Consider the following 13,262-nt stretch of genomic DNA (forward strand, 5'->3'; position numbering starts at 1 on the left):
TAAAGTGGTTTCTTATATTTCTTGCTGTACAACTAATAGAATGAACCCCAGTCATGGAACCAGTATATGTCTTTTCTTTTGTTTTCTGTCTTCTAAATTTAATGCTCAGGCCACTTCCTTTCTCTCTGAGCCTACCTTTCCATTTGCAAAGAGTGGTTAAGTGAGAGTATTGGGCAATAATTAAAGGTGTACATACCAAATAATTTTACTCTTTTAAACCTCTGATAAGGATGTTTCTAGGATTACTGTGGCATACAGGTATTTGAAAGGAGGGTGCATTGGGGTTCTTCTACAACGAATTAGGTTTTGTTTTCTAAACCAAATGTCCATAGTAGTATATTACAATAATGAATGAGAACAAAAACCTAGAAAACATAATGACCTGCAATTGCTAGAACTATTGCTATCATTGTCCTCTTGGTGATATTAATGGCATTATTATATTTTTTTCTCTTAGCAATAAATAAATAAATAAATAAATAAATAATTGCAATAAAAGAAAATGCAATAAGACAGTTAAAATAAGTATCTATAGAATACATAGACAGGATATTGGGGCAAATCATTAACTATTAAATGTGATTATGGCCAGGAATATGGTGTGATTGATTCAAAATGGATTTGTTAAAATGTTTGACATAATCTGGATAGTTGATACTGAAATAATTGGAAAGTAGAGGTTAATGAATTTTTGGCAAATCTGTTGTTTCAAAATGGCTTTTACAAAAATCTTTTCAATAAATCATTGTTTGCTGGCATACCTGTGCTTTCTTTCTTGTTCCTCATGCTCTTTCTTTCTTTCTTTCTTTTTTTAACTCCTAGGGAGAACGTGGATTTCCAGGCAGTCCTGGTTTTCCTGGTTTACAGGGTCCTCCAGTAAGTTATAAAATTTTGGATTGTAATGAACACAGGAATTGACAGAATAAGCAGAAGTGTAGAAAGTGAACTTAGTGCATTCATGTGTAACAACAATAAATTTTAAAGTAGTAAACTAGAAAAGGACTTTTAAAATGAAAGTTTATAGTATAGCTCTGTGCTGGGTAAAAGCAAGGATTCTATTATTTAATACAGGGTGGGGTAAAAGTAGGTTTATAGTCGTATGTAAAATTCTTGTTTTATTATTTTAATTATTGTATTATTTTTCATACAAACAGTGGTGAATCTACTTTTTCCCAGCCTACATAAATGTCATCTTTAAGTATCCTAAGATACATTTTACTCAGAATGACCCTATAGTCGTCTATTCAATTTGGACTCTATTTGGAAAGCATTACACTCATCTATAATAATAAAAATGTAACATGCTAATTGATCAGACAGCCGAATGACCTTCTTAATGTCATTCTGAATGCTCTTCCAGACAAAGCCACAGAGATGGTTAGAGCAATCAGATAGGCAGGCGAGCACTTAGGGGCATCAGGCAGGCAAAGGAGTGGTTAGGGGGTGATCAGATAGTCAGGCAGAGTGGTGAGGGGCGGTCAGGCAGGCCAGCTGTTAGGAGCCAGTGGTTCCAGATTGTGAGAGGGATGTCCAACTGCCGGTTTAGACCCAATACCACAGGGATCCATGCAGGATTGGGCCTAAACCAGCAGTCAAACATTCCCTGAGGAGTCCCCGATTGTGTGAGGTTGCAGGCTGGGCTAAAGGATCCCCCCCCCCCCCATCCCGTGCATTAATTCCATGCACTGTGCCTCTAGTGTATGTATAACAATATATTTTCTTTTAATAATAGGGACCTCCTGGGATTCCAGGTATGAAGGTAAGCATCTCATGTTGGAAAGGAAAACATTTTGAATAAAATATTTGGAAAGCCTGCAACTTTAAGCAGATAACATCACTGACTTCTGTCTTAAAAATGGATGCTTCTAGAAATTGGGCAGTTGCATACTTACAAACTATCCTGAAGTAGTCTCCTTTGTTCCTGTGGATTTAATTACCTCCTATATACTGATACACTTATAAATATGTATATCAGACTCAAATTTCTTTTCTGATATCTTTAGTCCTCATTATATTTTTATACAATTGACCACCTGCTCTCCCAAGACACTCTTTTCCCCTATATTCTGACACTATCCTTCCCTGATTCTTATAATTTGAATCTCTGTGCATTCAATAGTGTTGTATGCAAGCTCATACTATCCTATCCAGCAGGTATTACGGCACAGTCTGATTCCCTCTTCTGTTATATGCCTAGCAATATTATTAATGCTCATTGTGTTTTACTATTTAGTTATTGAATACCTACATTTATACCACTAAAACAGACTTTTCTTCTGACCTAGATGCCTCCCTGACATCTTTACTCAAACATTTCTCAGATATTCAAATTAGCATTCAAAGTTAACAAAGCCAAAAATAAACCAGTTCTTTTCTCTGGCTTATCCATCTCTAAAATTTGCATCACTATATATTATGCACACTATTACATAAGCCCCAAAACTTACATTTTTTACTTCTTCACATACCTCTACCCCCTCATTCCATTGTATTACTAAATACTGTGAGTTTTACCTATAAAATATATCTTAAATTTACCCACTTTTCTCCATCCCCACTGCCATTAAACTAAATATATTGTCTCATATAGACTATTGTCCAGCCCATCTCACCCAGTCCCGATCGACCAGACCCCAGAAGCAAGCTAACCTACCAGTCAGAGTGTCTGCCCACTGGTGGTCAATTCACATCATAGTGACTGGTTGAACAGTCAAATGGTCAGCCACTTAGCACATTGGGCTTTTATTATATAGGACTAGCACCTCTATCATGTCATATAATTATCATTTTGTTTTCCAATCCTCACCTGAGAATATGCTCCCATTGATTTTTAGAGAGAGAGGAGGTGGGAGAGAGAGAGAGAGAGGGAGAGAGAGAGAAACAGACACAGAGAGAAAAAGAGAGAGAGAGATGTGAGAGAGAAACGAATCGGTTGCCTCCCACAACACCTGGACCAGGGATCAAACTGCAACCTAGGTATGTGCCTGACTTGGAAACAAACCTGCAACCTTTTAGTATACAGGAGGATACTATAATCAACTGAGCCACCCAGCCAGGGCAATTGTAATTTATTTTTAATCCTCCACTATTTCTTTATCATGTACTATTTTGCTTTTCTTCATTGCCCTTAACAGAACAGTTGGTCATCATATTTGTTTACATGTTATGTTCTTCATTCCCCCAGTATATTGTTACACCATGAGAACAGAAATCTTAATCTTTTTTTACTAATGATTACTTAGAGCCTAACACAGTTCTTGGTAAATATTAATATTCAATAATTTTTAATGAATTAGTAACTGAAAGTATCATAGGCTCTTTTAAATAATTTTACTTCAGTATACTCTGGCTATTTCCTCACTTCCCATTAAAATGCAAATTTATTCATGTGAATTATTTAATTTGCCTAATCTTTTAGGACATTCATGTGACAAATTGAATTCTCATATTATTTTTCATGCTCTTGCCAGTTTTCATGTGTCATAACTGCTAATTATAACTTTCTTTTTTTAAAGTATATTTTATTGATTTGTTTTTACAGAGAGGAAGGGAGAGGGATAGAGAGCTAGAAACATCGATGAGAGAGAAACATCAACCAGTTGCCTCCTGCACACCCCCTTCAGGGGATGTGCCCACAACTAATGTACATGCCCTTGACCGGAATCAAACCTGGGACCTTTCAGACCACAGACCGATGCTATATCCACTGAGCCAAACTCGTTTAGGCTATTTATAACTTTCATTGATGTTTTCTTTCAGGGTGAACCAGGAAGTATAATTATGCCATCACTGTCAGGACCAAAGGGTGATCCAGGATATCCAGGTCCTCCTGGAATACAAGTAAGCATCCAGTTATTTTCTTTTTTGCAATAATGATGTAATCAAATCACAGCATCACTATTTTTCTTTTTAGCTTTTAGTTATAGAAATTATCATTGGAAGTTGGTAGACATTGCATGTACTTCTATCTGAAGACAAAAGAAATCTGGACCAGAGAGAATTTTTAGAAGCACTGCTTTGTTGTGTGTGTGTGTGCGCGCGCGCGGGCGTTTGTTTGTTTGTTTGTTTGTTTGTTTTTATATAATTTCCATGGTGATACTGATTTCATTATTTGGCAGCAGAAATAAGCATCTATGTTTTTATTTTTGTGATGTGGGAATCAGTAGGGTAGCAGGATTAGTCTTAATAATTATAAATGGTCTGATTAAAAATAATATCCTAGATCTTCCATTTAAGGCATTAGAAGATGTAATTTGTAACACTATCAGTTATGCATATTTTAGGCTGAAGAAATACAATTGATACATCAATTACAATCTTATAAAAACAGTTAGATTAGCCTACAGATAACATATATGCATAGAGACAGTAATAATTGGAGTATTTGTAGATTAGGAAGTTAATTTCTTGAGGTTTATATTTGTAAAGATTAATCCCTTTGCCAAAAAGAAAAAAAAAATTAATACTTTCTAATATTTGATCACTAGCATAAAATGTCAAGGACTTTTTAAAACTACCTTCTCATATCATACTTATCACCCACCATATGCTCTTAAGTACTTTCAACTTTATCCTAATCTTTTATAATTTTGTATTATGTAATATTAACAAAAACAGAATTCATGCAAAATATATGTACATTATAAAGCATAAATACCCAATGAACACCTGTGACCCCAACACAACATGTAAGAACTGGAATATTATAAATAATTTTGGATCAACCTGTAGTTTCTGCCTTCTCTCAAGTCATAATTATCACCTAGAGTATTCCATTGCTTTTTTATTGTTTAAAGCACATGTGTCAAACACAAGGCCCGCGGGCCAAATCCGTCCCGCCAGGCCTTGCAATGTGGCCCGCACCTTGCTGTCATCACTGCACTCCACTGCGTTGCCATCACAATGACAGTTTATGACTGTTCAGTAAACCATTCGGCTCGCGATTTAGGCTGGATTTTAGATTTTGGCCCCTTCTCTGATTGAGTTCGACACCCCTAGTTTAAAGTATTACATATGTCAGAGTTTGAAGATGGCTGTCTACGGGAAGGCAGACTGCAAGAAAGTGTGTGAATGAGAAAGCAAATGGAGAGTATTTGGTCGCACGGGGTATAGCTGTCCCTAAATTCATCATTGTTGATGAATTTAGGGACAGCTATACTCCAGGAGACTGTGGGGGGACATTAGGACAGGGCTCCATAAGTGGGCAGCCCCCACTGCTGCTGGATCCTCTCCCAGAGGGACCCACTCGGATGCAGTGACTGCACCATCTTGAAGGGGAACGTAGATGTTATTGGACACCTGAGAAGCCTATGGAATCTACAACTATGGGGCCCACTGAACAGCTGCAAACCCAAAAAACTGGTCCCCAAGTGACACAAGCATGCAGATTCAGATGAGGTCTACACTCCATCACAGAAAAGGAGAGAGAGAACTACATAACTAGACACCTGGAGAAGAGAGATCATGGGGAAACAAAGAAACAGCCTGCATATGAAAGAAAAGAAGACATCACCAGAAAAGAAAGTAAACAAAATGGAAGCAAGCAACCTGTCAGAGAAAGAATTCAGAGCAATGATCATAAGGTGGATGAAAAGAATGGAAGACAAAATCAAAAATATGTCTAAGAACCAAGAGGAAATGAAGAAGAACCAAGAAGAAATGAAAAATGACATCACTGCTGTAAAGAACTCAATAGGAAGCATCAAGAGTAGACTAGAAGAAGCAGAGGACTGCATCAGTGAGCTAGAAGACAAGGTAGGAAAAAAATACCCAAGTAAAGCATCTTCTAAAAAAAACAAACACAGAACTTAAAAAGCAGAAGGATTGCTTAAGGGAACTTTGGGATAACACAAAACAAAACAACATCCATATAATAGGGGTACCGAAAGGTGAGGAAATTGAGCAAGGAATAGAAAACCTGTTTGAAGAAATAATGACAGAAAACTTCCCTGATATAGGGAAGTAAAAACCCACACAAATCCAAGAAGCTCACAGAGTACCCAGCCAAATGAACCCCAAAAGGCTGACGCCAAGGCACGTTATAATTAAATTGATAAACACCAACAACAAATTAAGAATCTTAAAAGCGGCCAGAGAGAGACAGAAAGTTACCTACAAAAGATCTGCATCAGAATAGCGACTGATTTCACAACAGAAACACATCAGGCCAGAAGGGAATGGAATGAAATATATAAAGTCATGCAAAGGAAGGGTTTGAATCCAAGAATATGGTACCCAGCAAGGCTATCAATCAAAACTGTAGGTGAAATCAGGAGCTTCACAGACAAAAAAGGACTAAGGCAGTGGTCGGCAAACTCATTATTCAATCGAGCCAAATATCAACAGTACAATGATTGGAATTTCTTTTGAGAGCCAAAGTTTTTAAACTTAAAATTGTTTGAGAGCCAAAGTTTTTAAACTTAAACTTCTTCTAATGCCAATTCTTCAAAATAGACTTGCTCAGGCCGTGGTATTTTGTGGAAGAACCACACTCAAGGAGCCAAAGAGCCACATGTGGCTCATGAGCCGCAGTTTGCTGACCATGGAACTAAGGGAGTATATTACCACCAAATCAAACCAGCAATGCAAGAAATGCTAAAGGGTGTGCTAAAAAAAAGAAGAAAAAAAAAGAAAAGAAAGAAAGAAAGAAAGAAAGAGAAGAGAAGAGAAGAGAAGAGAGAAGAGAAGAGAAGAGAAGAGAAGAGAAGAGAAGAGAAGAGAAGAGAAGAGAAGAGAAGAGAAGAGAAAAGAAATAAGGAGCAAAGAAGGAACACAGAGGTAAAGAATAAAAATGGCAACAAACAAGTACCTATCAATAATATCTTTCAATGTAGAAGGATTAAATACCCCAATCAAAAGATATAGGGTAACAGATTGGATAAGAAAACATGACCTATATCTTCTGTCTACAAGAAATCCACCTCAGATAAAAAGACGCACACAGACTGAGGGTGAAGGGATGGAAAATGTTTTCCAGGTGAATGGAAATGAAAAAAGAAAGAAAGAAAGAAACTGAGGTAGCAATACTTACATCTGATAAATTATAACTCAAAGTGAAGAATATAAAAAGAGATAAGGAAGGCCACTTCATAATACTAAAGGGAGCAATCCAGCAAGAAAAAATAACTCTTGTAAACATATATGCACCCAATATAGGACCACTCAGAAACGTAAAAAAACACCTGGAGGATATCAAGGGAGAGATTGTCAGCAATATACTCATAGTAAGGAGACTTTAATACCCCACTATCATAATTGAACAAATACTCTACACACAATATGACTATGTGTTTATATAAATAAGGAAACATCACTCCTAAATGACTCACTAGACCAGATGGAATTAATGGACTTCTTCAGAACATTTCACCCCAAAGCCACAGAATGTACATTCTTCTCAAGTGCACATGGGTCATTTTCAAAGATATACCATATGCTGGGTCAAAGGCAAATCTGTTCAAGTGCAAGAAGATAGAAAGCATGTCAAGCATCTTGTCAGATCACAGTGCCATAAAACTGGAAATCAACTGCAATAAAAACAATTGAAAAAATCAAACACATGCAGACTAAATTGGATGCTATTAAACAATGACTGGGTTACCAGAGAGATCAAGGAAGGAATCAAAAACATCCTGGAAACAAATGACAATGGAAACACAACAATCCAAAATATATGAGACACAGCAAAAGCAGTCTTGAAAGGGAAGTTCTTAGCTCTACAAGCTTACTGAAAACAAAAACAAAAGCAAAAGCAAAAACACAAAAACAAAACAAAACAAGAAACAATGGTAATAAATTATCTAAACCTACAAATCATAGAGTTAGAAAGAGAGCAACAAGAAAAGCCCTGTGTAAGCAGAAGAAAGGAAATAATAAAGATCAGAACAGAGATAAACAACATAGAGACCAAAGAAACAATGCAAAAGATCAACAAAACCAAGAGCTGGTTCTTTGAAAGGATAAACAATACTGATGAACTTCTCTAGCCAGACTCACCAAGAAGCAAGGAGAGAGAGATCACAAATAAACAAAATAAGAAATGAAAGAGGAGACATAAGAACAGACCCTGCCAAAATACAAAGTATTGTTAAAAAATACTATGACCTATATTTAACAAACTGGACAACCTGGAGGATATAGACATATTCCTTGAAAAGTACAACCTTCCAAAACTCAATTAGGGAGAATCTAAATATCTCAAAGGTTCAATAACTATGAAAGAAATTGAAGCAGTCATCAAAAAGCTTCTGTCAATCAAAAGCCCAGGACCAGATGTCTTCACAGGGGAGTGTTACCAAACATTCAAAGAACTAAAACCCATCCTCTTCAGCATATTCCAAAAAACTGAAGAAGAAAGAACACTTTTAAGGTCATTCTATTAAGCCAGCATCACCCTAATACCAAAAACAAATAGAGACACTACAAAGAAAGAGAATTACAGGTCAATATCCCTCATGAACATAGATGCCAAAATCTTCAACAAAATTCTAGCAAATCTGATTCAGCAGTACATCAGAAGATCATACACCATGACCAAGTAGGATTTACCCTAGGGATGCAAAGATGATACAATATCCACTACTTAACAAACGATATATCACGCAAACAAATTGAAAGATAAAAACCACATAGTCATATCAATTGATGCAGAAAAAGCACTTGATGAAATCCAACCCTTACTTGATAAAAACTTTCACCAAGGTGGGAATAGAATGATCATACCTCAACATCATAAAAGCCATATATAACAAACCCCAGCCAGCATCACACTCAATGAACAAAAACTAAAACAATGTCCCCTAAGAACAGGAACAAGACAGGGATGCCCTCTCTCACCACTCCTGTTCAACATAGTACTGGAAATACAAGCCATTGCTATCAGACAAGAAGAAGAAATAAAAGGCATCCAAATTGGAAAAGAAGACATAAAGCTGTCCTTATTTGTGAATGAAATGGTATTGTACATATAAAACCCTATAGACTCCATCAAAAAACTAATAGACTTAATAAAAGAGTTTGGCAATGTGGCAGGATACAAAATTAATGCCAAGAAGTCTATGGCATTTCTATACAGCAATAGTGAACTTACAGAAAAAATACTAAAAAAGCAATCCCATTTACCATCTCAACAACAACAACAAAAAATTAAGATACCTAGGAATAAACTTAACTAAGGAGGTAAAAGACCTATATGTGGAAAACTACATGACACTGAATAAAAATGAGATAGAGGAAGATATAAACAGATGGAAGAACATTCCATGTTCATGAGTTGGTAGAATCAACATTATCAAAATGTCCATACTACCCAAAGCAATATATAGATTCAATGCACTCCCCATTAAAATACCAACGGCATATTTCACAGACCTAGAAAGAATCCTCCAAAAATTCATCTGGATTAAAAAAGACCCCAAATAGCTGCAGCAATCCTGAGAAAGAAGAACAAAATAGTTGGGATCTCAATACAAGATTTCAAGCTATATTACAAAGCAACTATTCTCAAAACAGCATGGTACTGTCACAAGAACAAACATAAAGACCAATAGAATAGAATACAGAACCCAGATATCAACCCAAACCACTATGCTCAATTAATATTTGACAAAGGAGAGGCATGAACATACAAAGGACAGACTCTTCAATAAATGGTGTTGGGATTATTGGACATATACATGCAAATAAAAATGAATCTAGCTCACCAACTTACACCATACACAAAAATAAACTCAAAATGAATAAAGGACTTAAACATAAGACGGGAAACCATAAAAATACTAGAGGAATCCACAGGCAGTGATATCTCAGATATATGCCGAAGCAATTTCTTCACTGATACTGCTCTTAGGGCAATGGAAGCTAAAGAGAAAATAGATGAATTTGACTAAATAAAAATAAAAAGCTTTTGCACAGCAAGAAACCATAAACTAAACAAGAAAGCCCAATGTATGAGAGAACATATTTGCAACTGTTATTACTGATAAAGGTTTAATCTGCAACATCTACTGGTACCTTATACAACTTAAACGGAAGATAAATGATCCAATAAAAAAAAGGGGGGGAAATGCACCTTAATAGAAACTTTTCAAAAGAAGACAGAAGAGACATATGAAAACGTGCTCAAAGTCACTAATTATTTGTGAAATACAAATCAAAACATCAATGTAATACTATCTGACCCGTGTCATAATGGCAATCATCAACAAATCAACAAAGGACAAGTGCTGAAGAGGATGCGAAGAAAAAGGAACCCTCGTGCACTGCTGGTGGGAATGCAGACTGGTGCAGCCACTGTGGAAAACAATATGAAGTTTCCTCAAAAAACTAAAAATGAAACTCCCATTTGACCCAGTAATCCCAAATCTAGGAATATATCCCAAGAAAGTAGAAACACCAATCAGAAAGGATCTATGCATCCCCATGTTTATAACAGCACAATTCATCATAGCTAAGATTTGGAAATAGCCTTAATGCTCATCAGCAAATGAGTGGATTAGAAAACTGTAGTACTTCTAAACAATGAAATACTATGCTGTTATGAAAAAGAAGGAATTCTTAACATTTGCAGAAACATGGATGGACTTGGAGAGCATTATATTAAGTGAAATAAACCAGGCAATGAAAGAAAAATACCACATGATCTCACTCATTTATGGAAAATAAAGAACATTATAACATTTTGAACAAAAAGATAGATACAGAAGCAGGAAAGCACCAAACAGACTGTCAAATTACAGCGGGAAGGCTAAGGAGTGTGGGGTTTGGGGAAAAGAGGTTAACTATATGACTTCTGTGCATGCATATAAGCACAACCAATGGACACATGACACTGGGGCTGAGGGCGGGGGTGAAGGCATGTGACAGGGAGTAGGGAAGGCTGGGGGAATGTCAATGGGGAAAAAAAGAAGATATATGTGCTATTATATGTAGTACTTTAAATAATAAAGAAATCAATAAAAATAAATAAATAAATAAAATATTACTTATGTCTCCTTTTCCCCTGATTGACACCCACGTCACTCCAGCCCCCCAGAACATGGTTTCTTAAAAATAGTTTTCCTATATATATTTTTACATATAAACAATAGAATACTTAGTAGTTTTGCTTTTAAAATAATATAATACATATGTCGTTTTTTACAAAATTTTCTATTTGATATGTTAAAATTCACTTCTATGATTGTATATGGCTCTAGTTCATTCAGTTTCTCTTCTATAGAATATTTCATTGTGTAGCTGTACTACAATTTGTTTCTCCAATCTCCTATTGTTGAATATTTGGGTTGTGTCAGGATTTTTTAAAAATTAAAAACAATTCAGGATTTATAACTAGATATACAATTGCTAGATTTGAAGGGAGTCAATTTTTTAAGTGTTTGAGATGCTAAATTGTGTTCCACAAAAAATGCATCATTTTCGTATTTTTTTGAGTTATAATCACTTTCTTTGTAATCTTTAATATTATTTCATTGATTCTAAACAATTGAATTCAAACATCAAAATAAACAAATAAGCAGAACAGAAACAGATTCAGAGATACAGAGAAAATATTGACAGTTGCCAGATGGGATAAGAGTTAGGGGAGATGGGTGAAAAGGTGAAGGTTTTACAAAATACAAATTGGTTGTTACAGCATAGTTGTGGGTATGTAAAGTGCACCATAGGAAATATAGTCAATAATATTCTAATAACTATGCATGGTATCAGATGGGTATGAGATTTATTGGGATAATCACTTAGTAAGTTATACAATGTCTAACCATTGGATTTAACACCTGAAATTAATATAATAATGTATGTCAACTGTAATTGAAAAATTAAAAAAATTATTAAAAACTAAAAATTATAAAAGCCACCTTGAAACTAATAGCTTTTTCTTTCCAATTCTAGCATAAGACCACCACTCGATGCCCATCTTTATCAATTTATTTTCTAAAACTTCCTTATGATGTGTTTGTTCCACATTTTATCTACCACTATAAAACATAAGTTTTCTAAAAACTTTATCCATCTGTCTAGTTGATTTTTTATAATTATTAAATCCATTTATTCTTATATTTTTAAAACATTAGCTATTATATTGCAGAATCAGAATTGTAGAACAGAATTCTGGCAACTACTTAAGTTTAAATTTCATCCATATTGTAGAACAGTGAGTGTTTTCCTTTTCTCTCATCCTTTTTCTCTTCCTTTAAAACAGGGCCCAGCTGGTCCCATTGGAATACCAGGGCCAATTGGTTCGCCAGGACCACCAGGTTTGATGGTAAGCTTACTTGTGTAATTTCATTTTTCCCACTTTTATTTTGACTTTCTTCTCAAATGGTAATGTTATGTATATTATTTAAAAGTATAATGCATTTCAATATTTACAATCTAGAATATTCTTAATAACGAGAGATTTAACAATAACATCATGACCAATATATGCTAAGTAATAGCTCAATTTTATAGATGGGGAAAATGAGGGTCAAAAATGAAAGATTTAAAATAAAGTATTTTGTTTGTTATCTCTTGATATGTCAGTGTTGAAGTCAATTCTGGACATTTCATGAAGTCTTCCACAACAGTTCTCTAGTTGATAAAACATGTTTTTTCAAAATGAAGTTTTCTTTTTAAGAGGAGAAAAAAAAAAAGTATTTATAGAAAAAAAAATCAGCTGTGATTTCTTAGGGGCTTGTGACAAAATTGTAGGCCTGGTGAGATTAGTGAACACTCTGCAGTAGGATACGATGTTTTTACCCCAGGGAATAAGCAAAAACTTCTAAAGACTGAATGTGCAGGCAAACTATTAATTTACTACTTCTATGGATACTCATATTTTTTACTATAATAAATTCTAAGTATTTTTACTCCTGAAATACTCAGGTTTAATTCAACTCATGTTTTGGACTTAACGGCTTTCTGGTGCCCTCTTAATAAGGCAAGAACATTGTGCTTCAGTCAAAGTAATTTCTCAGGTGCTACTATATCATCTGCCATGTATTTAAGTTACGGTTTTCATTATACCTTTATGGATTTTACATTTTTTCCTATGACAAAATTGGTTCTCTATTGTTAAATATCAGAAGAATCTATCAGAAAAAGATTCTGATTACTGATTTCCTGGAAATATTTTTAAAGAGGGTTAGGGAAACCTCCTTTATTTAGTTTGTTTTAGTTGTAGACATGCTGCAAAGCATGAGATATGGATGTGAAACTTTTTCTTAATTCTGTTGTTATAACATTGGTATACACTAGTTGTGTTGTTATACCTTGCATTTCCC

General features: G+C 35.0%; 1 protein-coding gene across 3 annotated transcripts in view; it reads left to right on the forward strand.

Annotated features, from left to right (window-relative positions):
* COL4A5 (collagen type IV alpha 5 chain) overlaps positions 1-13,262 on the forward strand; it is a 358,160-nt gene that overhangs the window by 148,358 nt on the left and 196,540 nt on the right. For all 3 annotated transcript variants that reach the window (XM_036460732.2, XM_036460733.2, XM_036460734.2), the window contains exons 7-10: positions 823-876; positions 1,733-1,759; positions 3,760-3,840; positions 12,200-12,262. In XM_036460732.2, the coding sequence (XP_036316625.1) occupies positions 823-876; positions 1,733-1,759; positions 3,760-3,840; positions 12,200-12,262 (225 nt within the window). The remainder of the gene's footprint in view (positions 1-822; positions 877-1,732; positions 1,760-3,759; positions 3,841-12,199; positions 12,263-13,262) is intronic.

The sequence above is a fragment of the Pipistrellus kuhlii genome, unplaced genomic scaffold (genome assembly GCF_014108245.1).
Source record: "Pipistrellus kuhlii isolate mPipKuh1 unplaced genomic scaffold, mPipKuh1.p scaffold_m20_p_33, whole genome shotgun sequence".
In the NCBI taxonomy this organism is placed as follows: Eukaryota; Metazoa; Chordata; class Mammalia; order Chiroptera; family Vespertilionidae; genus Pipistrellus; species Pipistrellus kuhlii.